The sequence below is a fragment of the Ovis canadensis genome, chromosome X (assembly GCF_042477335.2).
Source record: "Ovis canadensis isolate MfBH-ARS-UI-01 breed Bighorn chromosome X, ARS-UI_OviCan_v2, whole genome shotgun sequence".
In the NCBI taxonomy this organism is placed as follows: domain Eukaryota; kingdom Metazoa; phylum Chordata; class Mammalia; order Artiodactyla; family Bovidae; genus Ovis; species Ovis canadensis.
This window is the reverse complement of record NC_091727.1, coordinates 12,830,574-12,857,979: the sequence shown is the minus strand read 5'-3', so window position 1 is coordinate 12,857,979 and position 27,406 is coordinate 12,830,574. Positions and strand designations below refer to the sequence as shown.

Here is a 27,406-nt window from a genome sequence, read left to right as displayed (position 1 = left end):
TGAGCAGTTCAAACATGTGTTGTTCAATGGTCAATAGATTACAATCTTTCTAGAAAAAGACACATAAACCAAGAGCCTTAAAATGGCTCACACCTTTTAATTCATTAATGCCACTTCATCTATCCAAAACAGAGAGTGAGAGGTGCAATTGCAGGAGTGTGTAAACCTCAATATAACAAAAATATTCCAGAGGAATGCTGCATAATTATGCATGTGGCACCAGGCTCAGCTTTGGACAATGAAAATTAGAATTTCAAGAAACATTTAAAAACAAAGGAAGGGCTTCCCTGGTGGCGTAGTGGCTAAGAATCCGCCAGCCAACGCAGGAGACAGAGGCTGGATCCCTGAAATGGGAAGATCCCACATGCTGCGGAGCAACTAAGCCTGTGCACAACTACCGAAGCTCGCACACCTCAAGCCTGCTGTGCTCTACAACAAAAGAATCCACCGCAATGAGAAGCCAGAGCACCTCGAGGAAGAGTAGCCCCCTCCCACCACAACTAGAGAAAGCCGCATGCAGCAAGGAAGATTCAGCGCAGCCATAAATAAATAAAATGTTCTTTTCAAAAACCACACACAGGAAAATGATCACCGTGTATTAAAGAAGATATACAAATAAACAAAACAGTACGCCAACTAGTGGTTGTGTTGAGATGACGTCTCTTCTGTATGTTTTTCTATATTCAGACGAGTTTGAAGTATTTTTAAGGTACAAAAACAATGGAGCAGCCAGAAGAAAAAGTTTTCCCTCAATTTCCTACTTTAAGTGTAAAATACTTTTATTAAATATATATATAGAAAACACATTTGAGCTAATCCTACTTCCTGCTGTTAATTCATACACGAAGTGTTCTAAGAAATATTTGCTGCTCAAGTATTTATACCTTTCAATATATTTTAAAGAATAAATTTCTCATTTCCCAAACTTTTCTACAGTAAGTAGTCCCTTAATGTTTCCTATATGGTGTCAATATCCTCCATTCAAATATGAGTATTACAAAACCACTTAATAACTCAGGAACATCTAAGATTTCTAAAAGAAACGTTACTAAAACGTGTTTATTTAACGATTAAAGAGTTACATGGGAACAGAGCAATGTAACTCACCAACACAATCTCTGTATCACGATTAAAGAGTTACACGGGAACAGAGCAATGTAACTCACCAACACAATCTCTGTATGAGCGTGATACCCAAGACATGGATGTATTTACATGCACTACCTGTCACAGGTTACACTTGCAAAATCTATGTTAACAGATATGCCTAAAACTGATACCTTGAGTGTGTCCAGTACACCCCGATCCTTAAACGTCTGGTACAGCTTTTTGCGCAGATCATCTTGACTCAACACATCAGATTTGGGGAACATGATGGACCAGAAGAGAAATCGGTTATGGTTTACCTGGCGGGCAGAGGAGATGTTAAATTCTGCACACAGACCAGTGATCTCCAAGGAAGCCCTCACAAGCCCAGGGGAGAAAGCGTTTTAACGGAACCAAAGGCTTCACTTCCGCCCGCCTCGAGGAGGCGGCAGGTGACGGCAGGTGAGCGAGCCATCAGGTGTCGGCTTCCTCCCGAGCCCGCCCCACCATGCCCCAAGTTGGAGTCGGAACCTGGGATGCAGGCCCTGGCCTAGGGGAACCCCTGCCTTCAGAGTCCTGCCTCAACCCCAGAGTACCAGGAGGAACAAGGTGAACCTTCCGCTTTGCACTGCAAACTAGGAACTCGGACAGAGACGCGCACGACTTGGAAGTTCTGATAGGGGAGCGTGGCTGTGGCCCACGCGCGACTCTCACGGGCGGAGACCGGAAGACTGAAGGCTAGAGAAAGTGCAGCATCGGCCGAAATTCGAGCTGCCCAAAGCCGATCCCACCCCTCCCCGCAGTCCGGGCACTACGGCGCAAGCGCCAAGCTGCGTAGGGCTGCGGCAGGAAGCCCCGCCCACTACGTGAGGGCGGTACCGCGGAATCTCGCGAGGGCTGCTTCCGGAGTCCCTACGGAAGTTGAAGAACGCGGTTCCGTTCCGCGGCAACTGACGGAGCGTTTCGGTTGCCGGCGTCTCGCCGCAGGTAGGGGGATGGAGCGAGTGGACGGTTGGTGCTTGGGGACTCTGGGGGATGTGTCTTGTCTCGCGGGATCCGGGTGTTGGCCCTTTCTCTCCCCTCTGTCCCTGGCCGGCTGAGCTCATAAACAGCCCAGGTGGCCATTCCACACCGAGATTCAATCTGCAAACGTCCGTCTGCTTAGGCGCTTTGCTTCTTGTAATACCTTTCATTGGGTTGGGTTATTTAGCCCACCCTGGCTTTCTTAACTGCGGCACTATTGCCGTTTGGAGTCGGAAAATGCTCCATTGTGGTGCTCTCCTGTGCACTGTAAGATGCTGAGCAGCATCCTTGGTTTCCACCCAATCGATGCCAGTAGCACCTCCCTCCCAGTTCTGACAACCTCCTGACATTGCCACCTGTCCCTGGGAGGCAAAGTCGCCCCTGGTTAAAAACCAGTGAGCTACACTTGGTGCGTGCTGTGAAGAAGATAGGTGAGCTGGGTCCCAAGATGTTTAAATCTAATTAGAAAAGTCTCTCAAGAAGCAATGCTGAAAACATAGCCAGACAATTGGCTAAGATCTAAGATGCATTGTGAAAATGTTACTCGCTTAATTGTGTCCGACTTTTTGCGATCCCATAGGCTGAATGGTAACCCACTTCAGTACTCTTGCCTGGCAAATCCATGGACAGAGGAACCTGGGTAGGCTGCAGTCCATGGGGTCGCGAAGGGTCGGACACGACTGAGCGACTTCACTTTCACTTTTCACTTTGATGCATTGGAGAAGGAAATGGCAACCCACTCCAGTGTTCTTGCCTGGAGAATCCCAGGGACGAGGGAGCCTGGTGGGCTGACATCTATGGGGTCGCACAGAGTAGTACATGACTGAAGTGACTTAGCAGCAGCAGCAGACTGTAGCCTACTAGGCTCCTGTGTCCATGTAATTCTCCAGGCAAGAATACTGGGGTGGGTTGCCACTCCCTTCTCCAGAGGATCTTCCCAACCCAGGAATCGAACCAAGGTCTCCTACATTGCAGGTGGATTCTTTACCATCTGAGCCAGAGATGCATTATAGACTGAGTAAAGATTTTAGAAAAAGTGGGTGGGGGTGGACATGAGTGGGCACATCTCTGAAAACTGTGACTTCATCAGGGCATTGTCATTGTTAGGTAGTATTTGGATAGTGGACAGAAAGCAAAGGAGGAAGGGTGAAAATTCTGAAAGGAATAAAAAAATAAAGACCCTTTCAAGAGCAGTGAGGCATCTGGCCTGACTCCAGAGCCCCATGCTGTGGGTATAAGGTATCTAAGGCCTACCTATGAGGACAAAATTGGGCCAGTGTTAGCTTTGTGAGCAGCAATGAAGAGTACAGTGAATTTTCACCCCTAGCTATGAAAGGCTTAAACGATTTAATAGGCATCAAGAGTGACAGGACTTAAATAGGAGGTAGAGACCGTGTAGGTTGGGTTGGGAAATACTTGGAGAAGGAAGGATTTGGGTAGACTTTGAAGATGGGTAAGGTAAACATACAGAATTAGAGTATTCCAGGCATGAAGAGAGAAATAAGTCTGGACTGGACACAATCAGCTGGAGAGGGGAAAAATAAGTATACCAATCCACTGTAGCTGAGGTAGAACAACGTGGGACTAGGTTTTGGATACTGGTGCTTAGTTAGATGAGTAGCACTAAGGCTTTTGAGCAGAATAGTGAGCTGATGAAGAATGTTCTAAGATGTTAGTATGGAGTCATTTCACAAGGCAACCTGATAATTCTTGGTTACTAAGTTCTCAATTATATTCACCCAAATGTCTTTCCGGGTAACTTCAAAGGAGCAGCCCTAGGCTTGGCCTCTAGAACAGTTTGGAATAAATCTGTCTAGTTCAGATTTAGCAAATACTTGGCACTCTCATAGGCACTCCCTTTCCCACACCCGTAGCAGACGTGATAACTGATCACAGCAATCTTTCCCCCAAACACCCTTAGTCTCAGAATCTTTCTCAGCACTAGTTCCTGACTATCACTATCAGCTGATAACAAGCTCATGGGGGAAAACCAGTTGGCATCCCTAGTCAAATCCCTTCCCATAGACAGCATCATATTTATAAAGACTGCATCTATCCCACAAAAGGTCTTACCCTGCCTCCATTTTAAACATCCTCAGCTCCTTCAGTAGCTTTTGTCTTGTTCCCAGGGAGTTCCTTAGCCTAAATGCTTCCTTCCTCCCAACACACACAGTTCAGAGTTAATGAATTTTAAAACTGTGATTCCCAGAACTGAGTATCTTCCCCAGAGATGGTATTATTAGTCATGAGGACATCATCTTTTCTTAATGCAGTCTGGAATTACATTAGCTTTTCTGGCCGGTGTATTGGATTGTTGCCTCTGACTGAGCTGGCAGTAAATGAGAAGCAGTCCCCATAGACGAGCTACTCTAACACTAGGTTTCCCTCATCCCCTTGTGCTGTTGATTTTTTCAGCCCAAGTATAGAACTTTATTTCGAATTCTTTAAATTCTGTCCTGTTCATGTCACCTATTTCTCCTAGCCATGGAGGTCTTTTGAATCCTAACTTTAGCCTTCTAATAAATTAGGTGCCTTTAGCATGTTATCTTGGAGAAGGCAATGGCACCCCACTCCAGTACTTTAGCCTGGAAAATCCCATGGACGGAGGAGCCTGGTGGGCTGCAGTCGATGGGTTCGCAGAGTCGGACATGACTGAGCGACTTCACTTTCACTTTTCACTTTCATGCATTGGAGGAAATGGCAACCCGCTCCAGTGTTCTTGCCTGGAGAATCCCAGGGACAGGGGAGCCTGATGGGCTGCCATCTCGGGTCGCACAGAGTCGGACACGACTGAAGCGAATTAGCAGCAGCAGCAGCATGTTATCTTTAGGTGTGAGAAGTTGGCTTCATCTCAGTTACTGATGCAAACCCCTTGAGCTGCACTAAGTGAAGGTCAACCTCCAAGGCTCCCTAGAGACCCCATGCTGTCCAGTGACATGGAGCCTGTGAATGTCCCAGTCAGTCTGCTCCTGTCCCTCCTTCAGCAGAAAAATGTGCACACCCTGGGTCCCCAGCACTGCTCTTGCTCTGGGGGTACCCCAGGCTGTCACCCAGGCTACTGGTCTCCCATGAATGCTTAGGTGGAGAACCACATGACTTCAGAAGGTGACTCACCTTCTCCCTAGTTCCCTTCCACAACAGGGAGTGTAGGTCTGGAATGATTTGTTCTTCTAGAACAAGGGAGTAATGACCCACTGTTTCTAAGGATACACATTAAAGGACTTAGTTTATCATAGAAGTTCCCAGCATAGTTAGTGTCTGACCAAAGACAGGCATTTCATACCTGTTTCTGTTGCTGTTTGGTACTCTGACTTCAAGATAAGCCTTTTTGTTTTCTGAAAGTTGGCATAACAGTTACCAGCCTCTGAAAGCCTGGCTCTATTCCTATGATTTCTCAATGTCCCTGGTCAGTAGTCACACCCTCAGAGTTGTTAACCCAACTTTTTTTTTAACATGCTCATCTTGGGGTTCATAGCCTGCCTAACCTCATGTCTCCCACACTTACTGTGTGAAAACCATTCTTTGAGAAAACTCAAATTTGACACACCTGTGTCCCGTGTTGTTTACACACCAGGTGCCTCAAATCACTGCCCATTCTCCCTTGCTTTTTCCTGATAGTAGCCTGCACGTCTCTTGTTTTTCTTAACATGCAGCACACATTTCAGCTCGTGTGGGGCTTTTGCCCTTTTCACTCAAGCCTCCTGGCTTTCTGGTCCCACGTTATGGCGATTACTAGCTAGTGCCCTACTTCTCACATTTTGTACGTGGTCTCTTCAAGAAGTCCAGAGCTCCTTGTGTGTTGATTTCTTCAGTTCTCTCTCTCAAAAGCAGTTCAAGACATTTTAACCACCACAGACAGCTGTTCTCGGCACAGACGGGAGTCCTGGCTCCCCTCTGTTCAGCCAACAAGTCCTGCCCTTGTACAGGAGGGTTTCTTCATCCTATTATAACAACTGTGGCAGCTTCTCCCAAACGTGCTGTTCGTCATCTGACACAGGCTTCATCAGTCAAGGCCCTGGAGGGTCTCGGCACTGGAACTTTCAGAAGGTTCCCGTCCTTGTTGAGGCTAGTTAATCCCGTCTCCCCCACCTCCTTCCTGCCTTCCTTTTCTTACATTCTAGCACTATGCCCTCCCCCTGGAGGAGGAATCGGCAACCCACTCCAGTATTCCTGCCTGGAGAATCCCATGGACAGAGAAGCCTGGCGGGCTGCAGTCCATGGGGTCACACAGAGTCGGACACGACTGAGCACACAACAGCATGCCCTCCCCCTGCTCCCTGCAGGTCCGTCCCGCTAGCACTGAGCAGTTCCCTGTTCAAGGCTGTGTTAGGGGTATGAGACCCTAGCTGGAAAACCCAGCCGCTGTTCTCTTCCACTCGTCCCTGTACTGCTCTGAGTCGCTCTACCTTGATGCACTATTGGCCCGCCACCCCCCATTTACACAGGGCTCTGAAACCTGTGACCCATGGAAAATAAGCTCACTCTGTCCCCAGTCTCTTCTACCTCCCTTTTTCTTAAGCCTGCAGGGTTTTTCAGCTTTGACACATTGTTAGTTTCCTACTGCGGCCATAACACATTACCACAAATTTACTGGCTTAAAAAGACACAAACTTATTATCTTAACCATTTTGTAGGGTAGAAGGCCAACGCGGGTCTCACTGGGCATAAATCCCTTCTGGAAGCTCTCTGGAAGAATCTGTTTCGTCATCCTTTCCAGCTTCGAGGGGCCACCCACATTCCTTGGTTCGTGGCTGTTTTCTCCATCTTGAAAATCAGCAAGGTTTCATCTCCGTGGCGATCCACCCACTGCCATGCTCCCCCGCGCCCCAGAACCCCCAACTCTTCCCTGGGGTTCCACCCTCTTCCACTTTTAAAGACTCTGGTGATTACACTGGATCCACGTGAATAGCCAGGATCCTTGTCCTACCTGAAGATCAGCTGATGGGTGCCCTTAGTTGCATCTACAGCCTTAATGCCCACCTAGATTAATTTTCAGTTTCCAAGCTTAGAATGTGGGCATCTTGGTGGGGGCCAGGGGAGCTTATTCTGGCTGCCCCCAACAGAATTGACCTGTTCATTTTCATCCCTCTTCCTTCCTTTTCTGGTTTCCTTTATAGCTTAATCACCTTGATATTCTGCTTGACCCCCTCAGCCAGACATTTGGCAACATCCTGAATTCTTCCTGCAGTTCCCCAGTTTCCCCCACTGCCAAGCTCTGTGTCACACCCCCACACCTTAAGACCGTGGAGGCACTTGAAGGGCCCCTATTTCAGGTGACAGAAAGACTGCATAGGTGGAGATCATCTCCCTCCTCGCAGAAAGTCCCATCCATCGGACAGCACAGAATTCTATAGCAAGTCTCAGCGCTGCTCACCACCGAAGCCGAGGAGGCCCCGCGTATTAAATGGCTGTAGACGTTGCCTTCCTGGGACAAGGTGGTTATGTGCTCTTGCCACTTCCTTTTCTTCCACTGCACTGCTCAGCTTCTCTGCGTCCTTTCTTCAAGCCTGTGTGAAATCACGTGACTAGCAGCTCTCATTCTATGTAGCTGGCGGTTTTGTGACCACCCCTTTCTTTCTTGCAGTTTCTTGTTTATCCTCATGCTCTTCTTAGGATATGCTTTTCTCCCCCACACGGGTCTCCACATGGGGCTGAGTGGGTTTGGGGGCCAGAGAAGAAGGGTAATCTTCCTTATACATATACTGTCTCCTGCTGCTGCTTAACATGTGTGCAGAGGGAGAAGGATCTTCCTTGAGTATTTTTTTCCCTGCTGCTCCTTAAATGTTTGTGCTGAAGAAAGCAAGCCCTTCCCTTGGCAAACTTCACCTATGAAATCTTTTCTGGCAAGAAGGAATGATGTCATTGTTTGCTCTGTGAAGATTGCAGGCTTCCACCCCCTTCCCCTCACTTGAGCTTGAGGATCATTGCCACTTCTCCTAGTTTTGCAGAGCTTTGGTATCATCCCTGACTTTGTCTTCAGGTTTCATGGCATGGAAGTCCCAGTGAGGCCGGATGAGCCCTGGGTTCTGACACATCTCACTGTCGGCGCCCGGTTAAGCCGGTCCCCCTCCACAGGGAGGCCTTCCTCTGCCCTGCGTCTCCATGTGCCTGTGCTCGTGTCGCTGGAGCTGGACATGAACCTAGCTTTGTCTGATTCAGAAGACCCTGTGCTAAAATTACATACACGAGTCCATCGCCTGTCTGCCCATCCATCCATCCAGATTGTGATCGTGCTAAAAGTCACAGAATCATTGATTTCTCCCCCAGCACCCCTATTTTCTCTTTTTATGCCATTAGCAAACCTATCAACCCTTGTTGCAAGAGCTCTTTGTGCCTCAGAATGTCTTCTTTTGGATTATGATCTCTTCTAGGGCACAGCACTGTGTCTCCCTGTCTTTCGAGGAGGCCTATCACAGACTCCCCTGCACAGTTGCATCCATGGCACAGCGCCTCAGCCTGGCTGCACAGCAGTCTGCACAGCGCTCGGCAGCTGCAGTTTCCCGCTCAGCGCCAGGCTGGCTGGCCCAGCCCATGGGGAAGCCAGCCTCAATGGCCCACACCCTCCCATCAGGAGAATGTCGTTTTTATGATTTCATGTTGGAGGCCTTCTAATTTCCCTATGAAAATGTAGTAGTGGATTCTCCAGAACATATCACAAAATAAATAAATTGTTTTCAGTCATAAGCTGTGTATCTATAGGAATGGAATAATGTCATTGTTTGCTCTGTGAAAATTGCAGGCTTCCACCCCTTTCCCCTCACTTCAGCTTGAGGATTATTGCCACTTCCAGATTTGCAGCACTTTGGTATCATCTTGGTGTGGTATCTATCACTTGGTATCTATCAATCTTGGCATGGAAAGCATGCCACTTTAGGGGCCACCTCCTCTACAATTTAGGTTTAAGTTAAAAATGGGAGTTCTTCACTTCCTGGGTTTTTGTATTGAGTACTAAAAATACACATTATTTTCATTTAATTAGGTATATTGAAGACGATGTCTGGAAGCTTCTACTTTGTCATCGTTGGTCATCATGATAATCCAGTTTTTGAAATGGAGTTTTTGCCAGCTGGAAAAGCAGAATCCAAAGTGCGTATGAAACCTTAAAGCCCGTAGCACTTGTTGTGTTCTGTAATGGTACTGGTGTGATGTGACTGTGGAACTGGAAGGGGTCTGGACAGATGAGGTCACTGCAGACCCAGCACAGCTACAGGTGGCTCGCTCTGCAGTCGTGCAGGTTGAGAGGAGCCAGCTGGGAGTGTCCTCTGCATTGTGTGTTCATGCTCTAGTTCAGCACACACTTGGCACAGGCTCACAGGATGCCCTGGGTCTCCTCTCCCTGGTTGCCAGTCCCTAGATCACCCGCCAAAGGCAGGCACTCCAGCCCTGAAATGCCAAGAAAGCCCCTTTTGTGCCCTCAAATCACCTTTTCCAGCAGGACAGACAGGCTAGAGGTTGAGAGAGACCTCGATTCCCATGTCCTCCTGCCACCCTCAGGATGGCAGCTGTTGTCATCGACTTCCCCCAGCATCCACTGGCCATGTGGGGCCCTCATGCTCTCCTCCCTGGCGACGGCACCCAACTTTCTTGTTGTCAAGAGTGGTTCCGAAAAAAACAGCTTGCTTCAAGAACATGGTGCCCCTCAAGAGTAAACAGAGCTGTAGGGTCTTGGGATGAGGAGAGCTGGTCCCTCCATCTCCCTGTACAAAGCCATATTCCAAGTAAATTGCTGACCATTGCGCTGTGTTTCTCCCAGCCTCCAAAAATAGGCTTTAACGTCCTTTAAGACAGGAACTGATGTTTGAAATTAGTCATGATGTGTAATGTCCAATGTAGGACGCTTTTCAACTGTTCAGACCTCGCCACTGAAATATGATAGAAATCCAAGGTATTATCTGAGCAGGTGTTGTTGCTCCATCATCTGCCCACATTCCCAGGAGCACACTGCTGTTTGAAACCTGGATGGGAGGCATCGCTGCAGCAGTAGTTGCTTTGTGTGGTATGCAGCTACTTACAGTTTTTCTCTCATTCCACTGGCCTCGTGGTAGGCAAAGTGGTGCCTATAAAAACTCACGTTACTTGATCTTGGCTCTTTCTCCTGCTACCACTCACCTTTGTAAACCACTCCTACAGTTTTCTCCTGATCTATCAAGTTTGCTCATATGCAAAGGGAAAGACTGCCATGAGCCAGACACAAAACACATCCGTTTCTCTCAGAAATAAGTTAAGTTTTGTCCACGTGTTGGGACTGAAGTATAAACGTGCTTTACTTACGTGAAGGATTCCAGGGCACCTGACCACCTTCCTCCAGTCCAGGCACAGCCTCCTCAGCCAGGAAGCTCCATTCGTTTCCCAAGGCTGCATTGTACCAGACACTGGCTGCCTGAGAGGAGCAGAATCAGATTGTCTCACGGTTGGTGAGCCCAGAAGTCTTGAGATCAAGCCGTCAGCAGGGCCAGCTCCATCCAAAGGTGCTAGGGAAGGCCTGTTTCAAGTCTTCCAGCTGCTGGCAGTTTGTGCCTTTTGGCAGAACTGCAGTCTCCCATGGCTTTCTCCCTGCATGCGAGCCTGTCTCCAGATTTTCCCCTTTTTATAAATATGTCAGTCACTGGATTAGGGACCCACTTGCTGCTAGCATGACCTCATGGTAACTGATTTCGTCTTCAACAACCCTCTTTCCAAACATGCCCACATTCTGAGGGTTAGGACTGCAGCACAGGAATTGGGAGAACCTAGGGTTTCTTTGAAAAATGCACTTTGAAAGTAAGCATCTCATGTGCGTGAGGCTACATTCCAGGTTGTGAATTCCCTCTCCACATTCGGGGGGACAGCCCCACCTTCTTCAGTTAGGCCTTTTAGGCCCATGAGAAGGACATCTCCGGCTTGACAGGATCGCCTTGTGCTATCAGCACAGGTGACTGCACACAGCTGGCACTGAGCCGGGTTGGCAGCCCTGGGATCTCCCTGCACCTCAGGGTAGCCAGTGCCAAGCTGTCTCCCCTGTGCACCAAGCCCCAGCCCCACCCCCGCCCGAGGCTGGTACCTGCAGCTTTCCTTGCCACCTCCCTGGCCTACCTTGTATTTTCCTGTCTTCCTTCTCAAAAGATATGTACTTCTTGAAAGCAGGATCTGAGCGGAGGGGAGGGGAAGGGGAGAAAAATTGAAAGCAGGATCTACTCTTTTTTTTTTAAAGGAAGTATCCTTTTTTTTCCCCCATGCTTAAATGCTCATGCAATCTGATAGCTTCCTTCTTGCCAAATTTTTAAAAATCTTTATAGTTTCTTGAACACATTTCATAAGTAATTGGGTGTTTCTATTTGAGTTTTAGATAACCAGATTAGAAAATAGTGTGAAAACACTGAAGACCTTTAATAGCAGAAAGCTTCCCCCCACTCCCCATGAGCAATCTGTGTCTAGAATTCCCTGAATGGAAGTGTTAATCTGGTATCACTCACTGTCACCTAGGACGATCACCGCCATCTGAACCAGTTCATAGCTCACGCTGCCCTTGACCTCGTAGATGAGAACATGTGGCTGTCAAACAATATGTACTTGAAGACAGTGGACAAATTCAATGAATGGTTTGTCTCGGCATTCGTCACTGCGGGTCATATCCTTACCTGTTTAATAAAGAGCTCTAAGAAAGGGTTGGGGTGACAAACCAGACCAGCATGAGATCTGGATGCCAGGTTCTGAGTCTGTGGACTGCAAAGTGTTAGGTAAAAAATGGCCATTGATGGTGCTTTTTAATTTTTTTTAGGGGGGGGAAAACATCTTTTGTTTAACAGATAATTTTAAAGTCCAATCTCATAAAATTAAGGTTTATCTGAACCATATCAAGGATGATTTTATTTTGTAGTTACTTTCTAACTTAAAAAGATTATGTTCTCTTCAAGATAAAACTAACGGCACCCCACTCCAGTATTCTTGCCTGGAAAATCCCATGGCTGGAGGAGCCTGGTGGGCTGCAGTCCATGGGGTCGCTAAGAGTCGGACACAACTGAGCGACTTCACTTTGACTTTTCACTTTCATGCATTGGAGAAGGAAATGGCAACCCACTCCAGTATTCTTGCCTGGAGAATGCCAGGGACGGCGGAGCCTGGTGGGCTGCCATCTGTGGGGTCGCAGAGAGTCGGACACGACTGAAGCGACTTAGCAGCAGCAAGCTAACTCTGAACCCAGTTTATGGGTTTATCTTTTCCATCGCACGATACACTGCATGTGACTAAAAGACTATTTTATCAACTGATCAACTTTTCAGTTTTCATTTCTAAAGATTGTACCTTAATTATTTCACATATGAGATTTATTATGCTGCATGATGTCAGGCAAGAAGACGGAATCAAGAACTTCTTTACTGATGTCTATGATTTATACATAAAGGTATGGTATGTTCTGTACCTTGTAAAATCTGATTATAAAAGACATGCCAACTATGGCAGGACACTGGCCTGTAGAGGGAATCCCCTTAGATGCCCAGTTCTCCTCCCTGCTTAGCTTCCCCCCAGCAGGACTATTTCTCGCAGCTCCCTCGCCAGGCAGGTCTCTATCAGCAGCTTAACACACATGCAGGACAACTCGTCATTTTTAGATCAGTTTCATTCTTTCCCTTTTGGTGCACATAGTTGATTTTATGAGGGAGCCATAACTAGAGACACAGAAGCAGTCTATATAAGGGAAGTTGCTTCATGATTTTATTCCAGACTGTTTCCCATCTACTTATTAACGAGTAAGTTACGGTGCAATGAATGTAGATCATAAACCACTAGGAAGTGATTGATGTATTATCAAAGTCAAGGAGAAAGGGGCCACTTGCATTTCTTGATACTTAATTAGGAAAACTGAAATAGTAATATGTGAGTGGTTGAACTGCAGTGCTAATAGTATATTAATAATTTAAATGTTCTTTATTTGCACAAGATTTTTTGCATATCAGCATAGTTAACAATATTCCTAGTCAGAAGTAGCAGAGAATATTTAGCCCTCTTATAAAGATGGACACCACCAATCAATTAAGGTATAAAAGTTGGTAACTCCTTTGCTCACTTGTGACTCCATCCAGTACTAATTTTCCCTCACATATATTATGGTTTACTCATTATATCATCTGAGAAACTGATCACTTGCCTTGTGTTAAAGCAGAGTATTAAAAATCTGATTGTTAAAAATTACCACACTTTTAAAAGTAGTGTGGTATTACTCTTTCCTTCAGTCACAGCATATGGCAGATTTTTAGTGTGTTTTATATAGCCAGAGGCCTTCCACATGAATCAACATCTTGATAGTTGAATGTGAGTGTAATTGTATTTCACACACAGGGTGGATCCCAGGAGTTGGTTTTGCTTACACAGGTAGTGCTTAGATATGTGCCACCGTGGGTTTTGCCACAGGTACTACCCTGGAACACCAAGACAGAAATTTCCTTAATGGGACATTAACATTTAAGAATGGAACATCTTCACTGAAATTTAAAAATGTGGTCTTTAGACTTTTGTTTTGAATGTCTTTGATTACTTAAAAACTTTAAAATATCTTTATGATTTGTCAGCCTGTTTTACTTTGACAAGCTCACCTGAGTACTTTCTTCTCTCCTAGTTTGCAATGAATCCATTTTATGAACCCAATTCTCCTATTCGATCCAGCGCATTTGACAGAAAAGTTCAGTTTCTTGGGAAGAAACACCTTTTAAGCTGAATGCAAAAAACAGTCAGAAGTACACAATGTCACTACAGTGGGTTATACTCAGGAATGTGTACATTGTAAGTAACAATTAAATAGCATGGTAAAGTTTTACTGGTAGTTTATCTAAACCTAATGAAATTGCTTCTATATTTAAAAAATAGTACATTCAGTTTCTTACAGCTATGAACAGATTGCTATTTGCTTGTGAACACTTATTTATAAAGAGCTCTTTATTGGTAATCTTGAAATGTCTTTATTTTTTAAAATTGAGATAAGCTTTTGACTTTCCTCATTCAGATAGTTGATCTTGATGAAGCACTCCAGAACCAAGTATCATTGTCAAGATTTGGTAGGCAGATTTAAAAAGAAAAGCTTCTGCAGTAGGGAATGAAGTTGATAGCACATACATGGGCTCATCTATAGATCACAAGATGTTATGAAAACACATAGGCAGTATACATAGCTCCACCCAAGAAGCCGGAGCATACCGTGTTGCAGTGCCAAATGCCACAGGCCTGCCCCCATCAGAGACTAGAAACAGTGATCCTGCTGTAATTCGAGACTCCTGAGCCCAGGTTTGTATAGTGGGAGGCCAGGACCACAGTGACAGGTTATGTTCTTGTTTCCTTTCCCTCAGACAATAAGGATTAAGTGAACCTGTTGATAGATGGACTAGTAGAAGGTTGTAAGGCAGTTTTAGAATTGTAAACAAAGAAAAGCTTGTGTCACATTAGCACTTGTACTCTAGGCTTTTCAGGCTGTATACCTGTATACCCGAGCGGGCGGGAGTGGTCTGGTTTTTTACTATAACTGTGGGATCTTAATTGTAAACCAGTAAATGTCCATTGAAAAGCAAGTAAATGTTCACTGAAAGCCAGGTATTTTCTGTGCTGTGAGCACTTGAAGAATTTTGTTCATTCTGAATGAACAAAGCAAGGAATTCTCAGTTTGGTCTTTTATCTTTGTGTGAAGCTGCTATCAGTTTTTTACCCTATTTATTTGATTTCCTAAATAAAGATGTTTGTCCAAGATTATGGAAGTTTAGTATCAATTCTTTTTTTAGCTGCACTGTACAGCTTGTGATATCTTAGTTCCCTCACCAGGGATCGAACCCGGACCCTGAACAGTCAAAAGCACCAAGCCCTTGACCATTCAATCACCAGGGAATTCCCAATGTTGATTTTTTAGGTGCTGCTCTCCCCACCACCTCGACCATTTTAGTGGTATCTCCCCTAAAGTCTGCAAACATACATTGTAACTCATTTTACAGAATCCAGATCTCCTCAAACTGGGTGCCAGAGCTTTGGGAGCAAAAAAAGAGACTCAGAAATCCAGGAGTAACTCAGCCATGCTCACTGGAGAGACCCACACATATACTTATCGTATACAGTTTGCTCTACCCTCCCGGAGCATATAAGGCAGAGGGGAGGCAGTGCCCCAGTCAGAAGCTGAGCCGCGTGGTGTTTCAACAGGAAGGTGTAGGGTGGGGATGGTTCCCATCCATGCTTGTCCACAGGACAGCAGTACCCTGCAAATAGCCTTGTCACCAGGCTCTTGACAGTGAGATGGGAATGAGAACAGAGGCCCTGTGGCAGCAGATCCCTGTGGCCAAGGATCGGCTTTCACATATGCCTGCCTCTGTCAGAGCGTGAAGGCAGATCCAGTGATGGGCATAGGAGTGGGCAGGATCTCAGAGATGGGCTGTGCTGGAAAAGCCTGCTGAAATAGGACAGCTGAAAGGATGGAACCGGGACTCATGTAAGGGGAAGATCAGGGACTGATCATTAGGAAAACGAAAGCAAAAAAGGCAAAAGAGCTGGCAAAAAGAGAGTAAGTGATGTCACTGAAAGTTCTGGAACACAAGACAAATTGGGGGACATCAGTAGCACCCTGGGCATCGGGCCCACCGAGCACATGCAAGTCAGCATTAAGCCCGTCATCTACACTAGCACTCCCAGTGATCCAAATAAAATGCACAAGCCCAGTTCACTCCTCTTTCACTACCTAGGATGCTTCAGTGGCGCCCACATTCTCCACATAAGTAGGGACCGTGGGTCTCTCCTCCGCCCTGCTACACCCACATCCATTACCTCTATGGTCAGGAAAGCACTTCCTGGTTGACAGTCCGCAGTGGTAATTTCTCAGAATCCATGGACTACACCGAGCCTTCTTCCTACCTACCGCTTCCCTGCCCCACCACCCCAAGCTGCTGGAACTGAAAGCTTATACAAGGTTTCACAGAAACATGAAATGCCAGGTTTTAACATGTGGACCATCTTCGATATTTTAACTTCAGTTGGGGAGTTTTTCCCAAGGGGGAAGAGACAAAAACAGTTAAATATCCACTAACAAATATGCACTTTGCCATCTTCCATGCAGCACACTGTAACCGCTACATCAACTGTCAAATGTACATCTGTCCATCCTCCCAAGTTCAGTAGTTTGCCTTTTCCTTAACCTTGCCCTGTCTCAAAGGCTTTATATCCAAAGACAGCACAAAAGCCCCTTCAGACCTGTAACCCTGGGGCCCCTGAGGGACAGCATGCCCCACTTCTCCCCTCCTGCCTGCTCCCTTGGGGCTCTGAAGCTGCTTGCACCCTTCCTGCCACTGCAGTTGCCTGCTTTGCTCCTCAACTCTCACTTTCTCCGTTTCTCATCTTTGTGCAACACCAATCTGAGTGCCTTTTACTTTCTTAAAAGAACCAGACTTTCAGCTACCTTTTGCTGCAGCACGAAGAGCTCTTCCATCAGTGAGTGTTCCTGTGACGGCTGAAGCTCTTCAGTCAGGTCTTGTTCCTCCCCTTCTTGTCCCATTTCAGTTACTGGCTTTGCTCAGGGAGCCTCTGTTCACCAGGTCTTTTAAGTCACATTGTGATGCAAGATTACTCCCCCTTCCATCAGCCTGTCTACACACATGAAAATATGGTCCTTTGATAAAAACTTTTTGCTGCCCAGCTCTAGACCTCTGAAATGCCAACTAATCTTTAACTGGAAAAAAGTTACTGAAAAGATGCTTCAAAGTTTGGGAAAATCACTAAGCTATTAGTTAAATCTATACAAGTATCAAAATTATACATTTTGTAAATACCTACACACACATTGTATGTAAGGGCTGAATTGTGTCCCTCCAAAAAATTCATATTCAACAAGCCTAGCCCCCAGCCCCTCAGAATGTGACTATATTTGGAGACAGGGCCTTTTAAAAGGTAATTCAAGTTAAAATAAGCTCCTTATATGTAAAATAAACAAGGTCCTACTGTCTAATACAGGGAATCCAATCTCACTAGTATTCTAAGGGGGAAATCTGGACACAGAGAGGTGGGGTTGGGGAGGTAGGGAGAGTTGTATGCAGAGGAAAGGTCCTCTACAAGCCATGATGAGAGGACTCAGGAAAAACTAAACATGTCAACACCTTGCTTGTGGACTTCTAGCCTCCGGAACTGTAAGAAAAGAAATCCCCATTGTTTAAACCACCCAGTCCACGTGTTATGGCAGCCCTGGCAAACACAATATGCTTTCCTTATGTACTAAAAATCTACACGGATATCCAAGAGACTGATACATGGCTGCCTGCACAAGCAGGAAATGAAGACATTGGTTCCTTATGCCTTCTACTTTTCAACCATGTGACTCTATCATCTATTCAAATAATAAAAAATGTACTCCTGATATCCATTGGTGACCAAGGTATAGGAAATGTTAATATCCTACTGCCAGCTAGCTAGCAGTCAAGGGCTTGACTGTGAGAAATCCATGCAGCAAATAAATGAGGTGGGTCTACTATAATGGAAATACATCCAGACAGATTAAGCAAAAAGGGTACATCACAAAACAATGGGCACACTTGGTTTAAAATAACAAAGCAACTCCCCTAGGGAAAAAAAATAAAGGCAATATATAATATACACTAATTTGTTAACAGTGGATGCCTAGTTTTTGAGTGGAGGATTAGTTTGGAGAAGCAGAATTGATTATAAATAATAAAAACTAGAGCTCTCTCTTCATCAACTTGAGAACATAAAGAGACTTAATCTCCCCAAATTTAAAATGTGAAAATGTTTTGCTTATAGCCAAACTGTCTGCAGTATTAGGAAGTGAAAGACTTTCAAATTCTTAGCTTACTGTAATGATATTCTTTGTCAGTGGTTCCCAAGCTATGGGGCCAGGGAGAGAAGTATCTCAATCTAGCTGTTCCCAAAACATACTGCCCTGCCACAGGACCACCCCCACCCCCCAAAGCATGTCCCTTGATCACCCACTGCTCTACAGCCCTGGGTGCTGTCCTCACTCACATGCAGCCCAGGCATCGGTGTGCCTCTGCAGGGCAGGATCAGTGTGAAGGGCGCAGCACCCACAAAAGACCATGATGTGCTTTATCAATTAAGTCTGGTCACTGAAGCAGAGTTGACAAAAGAGCTCCTTGCGACCAAATCACCACACAGTTCAGTGACACTGGATAAATACATGCCCAAATAAAGAGGTCTTTGTTTACCCTCACACTAAGTACCAGCCAGAAGTAGGATTTCCTCCAAAAATGATAAAAGCTGGCTTCTGTGTTGAAGGGGGTGTGGCTCACGTATGGCACACAAATGACAAGTGATTACTAGTGAGATCAATTCTGATACGCAGAGTGAAAAAATGAACATAAAGAGAAAGAAGTAGTAATCAAATAACCACAGTGCAAATGCATTCAATTTTGATCTTTAATAGTTAACATTATTGCTTTAGGACATGCTTTCCCTGAACCAGAACAGAATGCTAATTACATAAAAATATACACATAGAAAAAGTAGTTCTCCATATTCCCAGGGAAAAGACAGTAACTTCTAGGATACTCAAGTGTTTTAATTATAAAGTCTTGGTCATTTCATTTATTAGCTCTGTAACATACATATTTAAATTAAACATTATTAGACAGCCGTTACAATGGGTGCGTGTCAGGCGCCGTTACTGAGTAAATGGATTCTCTCGTGAGGGGATGTGTCGCTTCCCCCACCCACTGACAGGCACGGTTAATGTTTGAGTATGTGATGCGTCGCTGCACACGCGTACCCTCTCCTCCGCCCAGAGCCCATCTGTGCATGTGGGTGAGCTGGTCAGGTCGCTACCTCTCTAACTTCCACAGCAAGACGAGCTGGGCTTGGGCTTCCGGTGCAGACGGACCGTGTCTGTCTGAATCAAGGGATCTGACCTATCCTCGGTAGCGAGCACTCTTCGAACTGCTTCCTCAAAGGCTGCTGCGACATTCGTGGCATCTTTTGCACTCGTTTCAAAGTAGGGATAGTCACCGTTGTCCCGGCACCAGGCTTGGGCTTCTTCTGCAGACACTTGCCGCTCGCTGATGTCAACCTTGTTGCCCAGAATCACAAAAGGAAAGCTTTCGGGCTCTTTCACATCTGCGTAATATATGAATTCTTTCTTCCAGTTACTCAAGTTCTGGAAGCTCTGAGAATCATCGACACTAAAGGTAAGCAGGCAACAGTCAGAACCTCTGTAGAACGGCGTCCTCAGGCTTCTGAAGCGCTCTTGACCAGCCGTGTCCCAGATCTGCATGGTGACAAAGTGTCCATCCACCTCCAAATCTTTATTTAAAAACTCCACACCTATTGTATGGAAGAGCTGGGCATCAAACTTATTAGTCACATATCTGTTCATTAGAGAACTCTTCCCAACACCACCATCTCCAAGGAGAATGACTTTGAAAAGTGATGATTTTCCTGCCATTATTAATCTCAAGATCTCTGACTGTGGAACCCTGTAAAACAGAAGAGTACCATTACATTCCTTTAGACCTGTACCTAGTTCCACGTGCCTCTCTGAACATCAGTGTTAAGGGAAAGAAAACGCAGGGAATACGTGACAGCCAGAGATGTCAGCTACTGAGCTCTGCACCTCGCGCCAGGCTCCATCCTACCGTCACTCCCAACGACCACTGCTGAGGGCTCGTTCTTCCCCTTCCTCTGGTTACCCTTGACTGAGGCTGGCAGTCAAAGCCGAGTCTAACCCCCAAACCATCCTCTCAGCTCACAACAAGCCCTGCCACCATTTGTTAGAGAGGCACCAGGAGACCGAAGAGGGCACATTTCCAGAGCAACTGCAAATCGCCCTCTGGTGGCATGGTTCACTGATGGCTTTCCTCTCAGGCCAGGGGGCTTCTAGCCAATCCTCTCTGTCTCTCTCCCAACACTATCACCATAGGAGCTGGCAAGCAGGGAACAGGGGACAGAGTTCACTGATCTGGCTGTGAACAGACCAAAGCCAACCGCTTGAGTAAAGGACTCTGTTCTCTTCGCTGAGGACACTTTTTTGTATTGGCTAACATTAATGTCAGCACCAATGGAATTTTTATCATAATATAGTAACCTAGCACATTCTACCCACAAGATTCGTTTGGGCAGCTCCAACACTTCTGAACAAATACGAGCCTGGGCTGTTTGTTACTTGTATTTCGAAGGGGGATGCAATGAACCTTAAACCAAAATGTGGTATGGTGCCCATGCTTTGAGGGGAAGCCCTGGGAAGGACTAGACTGCCCCGTGCACCAGTGAGGAGGGCAAGGGTGGGGTGGGGTGGCATATGAAGACTCAGACACCTATTTACAGCCTGGTGGGAGCGTTGTTTGTATTTAAGGCTTCTATTTTAACTCTTTATTATGGAAAATGTCAAACATACACAATTTTGGAATAATGAGAATAATATAATGATACCGCACAGGCCCTAAACCTAGTTTCAGCAGTTATCAACTTACAGCAAATTCTGTTTCCTCCATAGTGTTCCATTTTCCCTTCTCCCAAATTATTCTGAATCAAATTATAGCATGTAGTCTGTAAATATTTCAGTATAAAATGGCTTTTTAAGATATTAAAATTTCTGGAAGCAGACAATTTTTAGTACCGTCTAACAGTACTTTCTGCAACGAAGGAGGCACCCTCCATGTGGACTGTCTGATATGACAGCCACTAGCCACATGTGGCTATTGAGCACTGAACTTGTGCCTGGTGGGAGAAAGGAAATGAATTTTAAATTTTATATAGTCTTAACTAATTTGAATAGTCACATTTAAAGAGCAAACAGCTGTATTGGATAGCACAGCCCTACAGCAAAAATGGCAATTAATTTTCCCATGAAAGTAGATAATATGAATCCCTCAATGGGAAGGTAGTTAAGGCATGAACAATAACTGTTATATTGACTAGGCAGTAGGGACCTCCCTGGCGGTCCAGTGGTTAAGACTCCATGTTTTCACTGCAAGGGGCCCAGGTTCGATCCCTAGTTGGAGATCTAATAAGATTCCACATGCTGAGCCATGTCAACCAAAAGAAAAAATGAATCATTGCAGTAAACAAACATTATCTGGCAATCTCCTGGTATACATGAGCATGACCCAGTATAACGAAGCCAGCATAACTGAACACTCCCCATAACCAGCAAGAATTCATCTCCTACTACATGCTAGCACACTATTCTTACAAACATGTGGCAACTTGCCCCTCTTATCGGCTCTCTGACATTACTTACTACAGTAATTCCTACTATAAAGCACTTAAATTGGCAAGGCAATCAGGGAGCATACTAGCTGGAGACTTTCCCACCTCAGCACGTGGCTCTGCCCACTGCCCAGGCTAAATTACTGTCAGGAAGGAAACTGAAACTATCTCAGACCCCTTCACTTCCTGACACAGTGACAGTGCACTAAAGCGGCTCCTTAATTCTTTGGGATCTTCCTCACATGACTTCAACCCAGAAGAAAGAGCATCAAAACCAAAAATGCACACAGCTATTCTTACATAGGGAAAGTGAGAGTACTAGTCACTCAGTCCTGCTCGACTGTTTGCGACCCCAAGGACCACAGCCCGCCAGGCTTCTCTGTCCATGGGATTCTCCAGGCAAGAATACAGGAATGGGTTGCCATTTCCTCCTCCCAGGGATCTTCCCAGCCCAGAGATCAAACCCGCATCTCCTGCCACTCCTGCATTTCAGGCGGATTTCAGACAGATTCTTTACCACTGAGCTACTAGGTGATAATGCCCCCTCCTTAACATTCTTTAGTGGTCTTCCAGACTCAGGTCTAAGTCCAACTTCTAAGGCAAGACACCTGGTCCTGTTCCCCATTCTCACCATCAGCCATTCAGAAATGCACTGTCAAGTGGAAGTGAAATTCAGATCCACAGGCTCAGCCCACATACTCACCTTTACCCTGGCCCACGCTGCTCCCCCTGCTGGCAACCCCACCCACTACTACTACTACTACTACTACTACTACTACGTCTCTTCAGTCATGTCCGACTCTGTGTGACCCCATAGATGGCAGCCCACCAGGCTCCGCCGTCCCTGGGATTCTCCAGGCAAGAATACTGGAGTGGGTTGCCATTTCCTTCTCCAACGCATGAAAGTGAAAAGTCAAAGTGAAGTCGTTCAGTCGTCTCCGACTCTTAGCGACCCCATAGACCGTAGCCCAACAGGCTCCTCCGTCCATGGGATTTTCCAGGCAAGAGTACTGGAGTGGGGTGCCATTGTAACTTGGCCCTCAGAACGCTCTGTCATCCCTAACACTGTAAACTTCCCGCAGTAGCCCCTCATTCGAGGACTGTTCCTTTCCCAGGGTTTTCAAGATACATAAACACGGACATTTCATGTTGTGTTGTAAGGGTGTAAAAGACGTGCTCAATTCTAGTCTATCATTTACCCCAGGACTCTAGTTAAGTCTCTAGTTAAGTGTCTAGTTTGCTAGACACAAACTTCCACCGCACAGCATCAACTTGCTAGTATCTTTACATCACATTATAAACCAGACTGTGCAATCTAACAACCTCCACCCAAACGAGAGGTTACATATCTACTGAATTAAGTCTTAGAAATTCCTTGAGATTTGTAATCATAACTTTTATCAGGATACTTTGATAGTTCTTTTCTTCTTGCATAATAATGTAGGATTTGGGATATGCTAGACTCACATACCAGGAAATAGGTACATTTTTTTACATTTCCCATATATAATTTGGGGCCTCCCAGATATCTTATTCCCATCACTTCATGGGAAATAGATGGGGAAACAGTGGAAACAGTGGCAGACTTTATTTTTGGGGGCTCCAAAATCACTGCAGATGGTGACTGCAGCCATGAAATTAAAAGACGCTTACTCCTTGGAAGAAAAGTTATGACGAAACTAGACAGCATATTCAAAAGCAGAGACATTACTTTGCCAACAAAGGTCCTCTAGTCAAGGCTATGGTTTTTCCAGTGGTCATGTATGGATGTGAGAGTTGGACTGTGAAGAAAGCTGAGCATTGAAGAATTGATGCTTTTGAACTGTGGTGTTGGAGAAGACTCTTGAGAGTCCCTTGGACTGCAAGGAGATCCAACCAGTCCTTTCTAAAAGAAATCAGTCCTGGGTGTTCTTTGGAAGGAATGATGATGCTAAAGCTGAAACTCCAGTACTTTGGCCACCTGATGCGAAGAGCTGACTCATTAGAAAAGACTTTGATGCTGGGAGGGATTGGGGGCAGGAGGAGAAGGGGACAACAGAGGATGAGGTAGCTGGATGGTATCACTGACTTGATGGACGTGAATTTGAGTGAACTCCAGGAGATGGTGATGGACATGGAGGCCTGGTATGCTGTGATTCATGGGGTCGGACACGACTGAGTGACTGAACTGAACTGAGATATCCTCTTTGAGAGTATGTTGGCATTTGCTCAAACAACTAATATAGACATACACAACTCTCTCAGTCTAGCTGCAGCACTGAATATAGACACACATATGATAAAGATAATTATACAAACTATCTTATTTCCCACTGACATCTAACAAAAGTTAGCTTGATGCAATCTATCATTAACATAACATAATTAGTTTATGAACATTAAAAATTTCCCCTTTTTCTTCTCTAAAAACAGAAAAATCCTTTGAAACCTCTTTAGGATAAGCTGAATGAATAAAGGTATCCTGCTATGTTCTTTTCAAGACTTACCTTAAAATGTAATATGAAGCCTTTTATACTTCAGTTTAGGATTGCCCAAAGGCAATAATTTTCACCCAAGCTAAAATATGACTTTAGCAATCAGTTAAACACTATTAAAAAAAAAAAAAAAGAAAACTACATGTCTCTTCACCGTGCCGGACTAGAGTCAAGCTCAACAGGGTCTTCTTTCCCTGCTGATTCCGCCAAACCCGTTCCCTTGGCAGGGACTTCCCAGGTGGCTCAGACAGTAAAGCGTCTGTCTATAATGCGGGAGACCCAGGTTCGATCCCTGGGTTGGGAAGATCTGCTGCAGAAGGAAATGGCAACCCACTCCAGTACCCTTGCCTGGAAAATCCCATGGACAGAGTAGCCTGGTAGGCTACAGTCCATGGGGTTGCAAAGAGTCGGACACGACTGAGCGACTTCATTCATTCATTCATTCATTCAAACACTATAAATGACTGAGCGACTTCATTCATTCATTCATTCAAACACTATAAGAAAAGCGTAACACACAGGCCATAAGTCTTACCTTAATTGTTCAGTTCAAACATCATCATTGTCTGCAAAGAAAAAATTTGAAAGCTCACCTTAGTAATATACATTGTCTGTTTTCATAATTTTAAGAGTAAACATAATAATTAAAAAGTAAAAGAAATGTCTGACTTATATTAGTAGCTACATTCTTAGTTTATGACTGATTCATGTTGAGGTTTGACAGAAAACAAAATTCTGTAAAGCAATTATCCTTCAATTTAAAAATAAATAAATAAAAAAAGGAAAACTGCACCTGCAAGCTGTCCATGACCTTTCTCAGCCTAAAAGTAGCCCTAGAATCGAATACTACACTTTGTTTTTTTTTAAGAAGTTTTTCACATGTCCCCATCCACCCTACTTTTCTAAGTATCCCATTCAGACAAATATAAAATCTGGTTAATATGAAATGTAAAACATTTCATTCGTTGTTCAAATTCTGCCCAAATTTTGAGTGATTTAAATTAGTCATATTCCAGAGAATAAAATCAAGGCATCACCGACTCAATGGACATGAGTTTGAGCAATCTCCGGGAGATAGTGAAGGACAGAGAAACTTGGCATGTTGTACCCCATGGGGTCGCAAAGTCAGCAGAGCAACTGAACAATACTGACAAGGATAAAAGAAGGACCACTCAAGGGACAGGCACCTAATGTGACACAGGAAAATTTGGGCTAAGGCAGCGCAGAATATCCTGAAGCTTCTTTCTGGGTAGCCAGAGCAGAGGGGAAACTTTGTGAGTTAACAAAAGCCACTGGCAGAAAGGAGAACTGGCTCCCCGTGCCAAAGGCCAAGAGCCCATACCCGTGGCCAAACTCTTGGACACCCTGCAGCTTGGGGACTCTGGCGACAGCAGGACCTACCGGAGGGCTGAGGAAAGATTCACTGAGACACGGACACCAGGGAAAGCGGCTCACCACTGTGCCAGGCTCATGACCTGAGCACAGACAGCTTCTGCGGAACAAACACATGAAGAAGCCTTTACTGATAGTTTCATGGAAACCAGACAGGTTTCTTTTATGGCCATTTCTTCAGCCAAATTTCTGGAAGAGTCACAGGCAGAACAAATGAGAGGGCAATGCAGGCTGACATTAGGAAGCCAAAGGAGCCTAGTCCCACACACCAAATTCAGTGTGGAGGTTTCCTGGGCCAACTAGCCTGTGCTAAAGCACTAGCCTCTTTCCATCTAAACCAACAGTTTCAATCTCTTCTCCCTCCCTTTTTTAAAAGCAAAGGGCATTTCTGCGGGACTTAAATGAAGCAGCCTTCAACTTATAAATTCAATCAATGAAAAACACAATACCCTTCAAAATCTTGACATTTGGGAGTTAAGGACAAAACCACCACCACCCTCACAATGACTGAGCCCTTCAGGCCACCAACTTTGCATCTCTGCATCCACTCGCCACCAGCTATCCTAGGGGTGAGGACTCTGACTCAGAGAGGTGACATTCCTTGCTGGCGGTCACACAGCTAGGAAAGTGTCCACCCCAGGGGCCTCTGACTCTGCCAAGTGGCTCTGACCACTGCACAGCTCCATCTGGAGGAGGAAGGAACTGGAGGGGGGTATGACTGGAACCAGGAAGCGGGACCGAGGTGAGAAGGCACCCACGTGGCCAGGGAGAGCCCAAGGTGGACAGGGCACCTGGAGCCAGCGGTGGGGGGGGGCGCCGTGGTGGGGGGGGGTGGAGTGAGGAACGAGCTGTGCGGCCACAGGACTTCAGGGGCAGGCCACCACAAGATTTCTGTCAGTGCCCTCGGAGTGAGCCTACCTGCATCCCTGAGCAGATGCGGAGTCCAAAAAAGCATCTGTCTGCGATCACAAGAGCAGGCTGCGGGGAAGGCAGAAGGGAGGCCTGGGGCAGAGTGGTGGTGGCTCACTTACCATCCCTCTCCAACTACCGACGGCGTCAGCAGGCTCTGGGGTGGCTGGCCTCCTACTAGAGACTGCAGTAAGCTACTCACCCCAAACCCCTCCTCCTGCTCACCCCCGGCCAGGAGGCTAGACCTCAGCTCCCCGGAAGCCCGGCCCCTGCGCTCCTGGCAGCCCCTGCAGGCACCTCTGCATGCAGAGGCAATACTGAGATCAGTGTGCCTCCCAGGGCAACTTCACGTTTGTAAAGAGGCAAGATCTCGAAAAAGATTCAGTTAAGGGAAATGTCTTATACCATGATAAAAATGCCCAGATTTTTCCCTGAGCCATCCATTTTCTAAACTCTACACCAAAAATACATCCCCATATCATTCTAAAACTACTCGCCCTCAAAACACAGAAAGCAAGGAGAAAAAAAAATTGCAAAAATGTTCCCAGTGGGGCAAATGGAAATGACCTAAATGCATAATTGGGGATGCTCTGCAGCCCTTGAGAAGACTGGAGACACGGGTCTGTAGAAATGCATTAAGTAATAAATCCAAAGAACATGTACGCCATGATGACACCATGTAAAAAGTTCATAGGTTAACATGAAAGTCTGCAAGAAAATCTCGCACAATCAACACCAAGTTTTTCAAGTCCTGACTTGATTTCACATTCATACTCCTTTTTCAAATATCAAAAGTATTCTTTTAAAGCAACAACAATCATTTATTTTGCTCTTGAATCTGCAATGTGGGCAGGGGTTGGCAAACTCAGAAGCATTTTTTAAAACTTCATTTTCACTTAAAGCCTAGCTTGACTGAATGCTGTAATTGAAATAGAAATAATTTTCTTTTAAATTTTCTTCAAATACTGCTATCCATCAGACCTTAAGGACAACTGCTTTCTAAAGTTTTCTATAACTCAGATTATATTAAAAATAATTCAACATGAAACCCAAAACACAAGCAACAGAAGAAAAAATAGGTCAAATGAACTTCATCAGAATCTAAAACTTTTGTGCTTCAAAGGGCACTATCAAGAAAGTGAAAAGACAATCCACAGGATGGGAGAAAATACTTGCAAATCATTAATCTGATAAAGGACCTGTATCCAGGAACTCTCAAAATAATAATTTAAAAAGCAATTTAAAAATGGACAAAAATGGTCAACATCATTAGCCAGGAATGAAATGCAAATGAAAACTATAATGAGATACCACTTCACACCCAAAAGGCAGACAATAACAAGTGCTGCTGAGGA

The 27,406-nt window shown here is 45.4% G+C and overlaps 3 protein-coding genes across 13 annotated transcripts in view; 1 reads left to right on the top strand and 2 right to left on the bottom strand.

Moving 5' to 3' along the window:
• OFD1 (OFD1 centriole and centriolar satellite protein) overlaps positions 1-1,952 on the bottom strand; it is a 61,602-nt gene extending 59,650 nt beyond the window's left edge. For 3 of the 7 annotated variants that reach the window (XM_070289787.1, XM_070289785.1, XM_070289789.1), the window contains exons 1-2: positions 1,683-1,947; positions 1,281-1,406 (exon numbers count right to left, since the gene is read on the bottom strand). Coding sequence is in view for 5 of the 7 variants with exons in the window: in XM_070289785.1 (XP_070145886.1) it covers positions 1,281-1,373 (93 nt within the window). In the remaining 2 variants the exon portion in view is untranslated. Of the gene's footprint in view, positions 1-1,280; positions 1,526-1,682 lie in introns of those variants that run through there. The other 4 variants (XM_070289786.1, XM_070289790.1, XM_070289788.1 and 1 more) reach the window with 3 other exon arrangements.
• TRAPPC2 (trafficking protein particle complex subunit 2) lies at positions 1,365-14,823 on the top strand. Of its 2 annotated transcripts, none has more exons than XM_070289798.1 (5): positions 1,365-2,073; positions 9,089-9,195; positions 11,572-11,716; positions 12,405-12,490; positions 13,703-14,823. In XM_070289798.1, the coding sequence occupies exons 2-5, from the start codon at positions 9,103-9,105 to the stop codon at positions 13,799-13,801; spliced, it is 423 nt and encodes a 140-aa protein (XP_070145899.1). In that variant the 5' UTR covers positions 1,365-2,073; positions 9,089-9,102; the 3' UTR covers positions 13,802-14,823. The 2 variants fall into 2 exon arrangements, with proteins under 2 accessions (XP_070145899.1, XP_070145900.1); XM_070289799.1 differs by having other exon boundaries at positions 1,712-2,073; positions 11,572-11,720; positions 12,409-12,490.
• A 3,651-nt stretch (positions 14,824-18,474) lies between these two features.
• The window catches only part of RAB9A (RAB9A, member RAS oncogene family), a 58,303-nt gene continuing 49,371 nt past the window's right edge, over positions 18,475-27,406 (bottom strand). For 3 of the 4 annotated variants that reach the window (XM_070289783.1, XM_070289781.1, XM_070289782.1), the window contains 3 exons: positions 25,152-25,242; positions 24,286-24,316; positions 18,475-19,544 (listed from right to left, as the gene is read on the bottom strand). In XM_070289783.1, coding sequence (XP_070145884.1) covers positions 18,902-19,513 — 612 coding nt within the window. In that variant the 5' untranslated portion in view covers positions 19,514-19,544; positions 24,286-24,316; positions 25,152-25,242 and the 3' untranslated portion in view covers positions 18,475-18,901. The remainder of the gene's footprint in view (positions 19,545-24,285; positions 24,317-25,151; positions 25,243-27,406) is intronic. The other variant, XM_070289784.1, reaches the window with a different exon arrangement.

What these genes read in the sequence shown, in the direction of transcription:
- TRAPPC2 (XM_070289798.1), top strand. Translation starts at nt 9,103, where the DNA reads ATGTCTGGAAGCTTCTACTTTGTCATCGTTGGTCATCATGATAATCCA. An exon ending in GGCATTCGTCACTGCGGGTC is followed by an intron (nt 11,717 to 12,404) that starts ATATCCTTACCT and finishes TAATTATTTCAC; the next exon opens with ATATGAGATTTATTATGCTG. An exon ending in TCTATGATTTATACATAAAG is followed by an intron (nt 12,491 to 13,702) that starts GTATGGTATGTT and finishes CTTCTCTCCTAG; the next exon opens with TTTGCAATGAATCCATTTTA.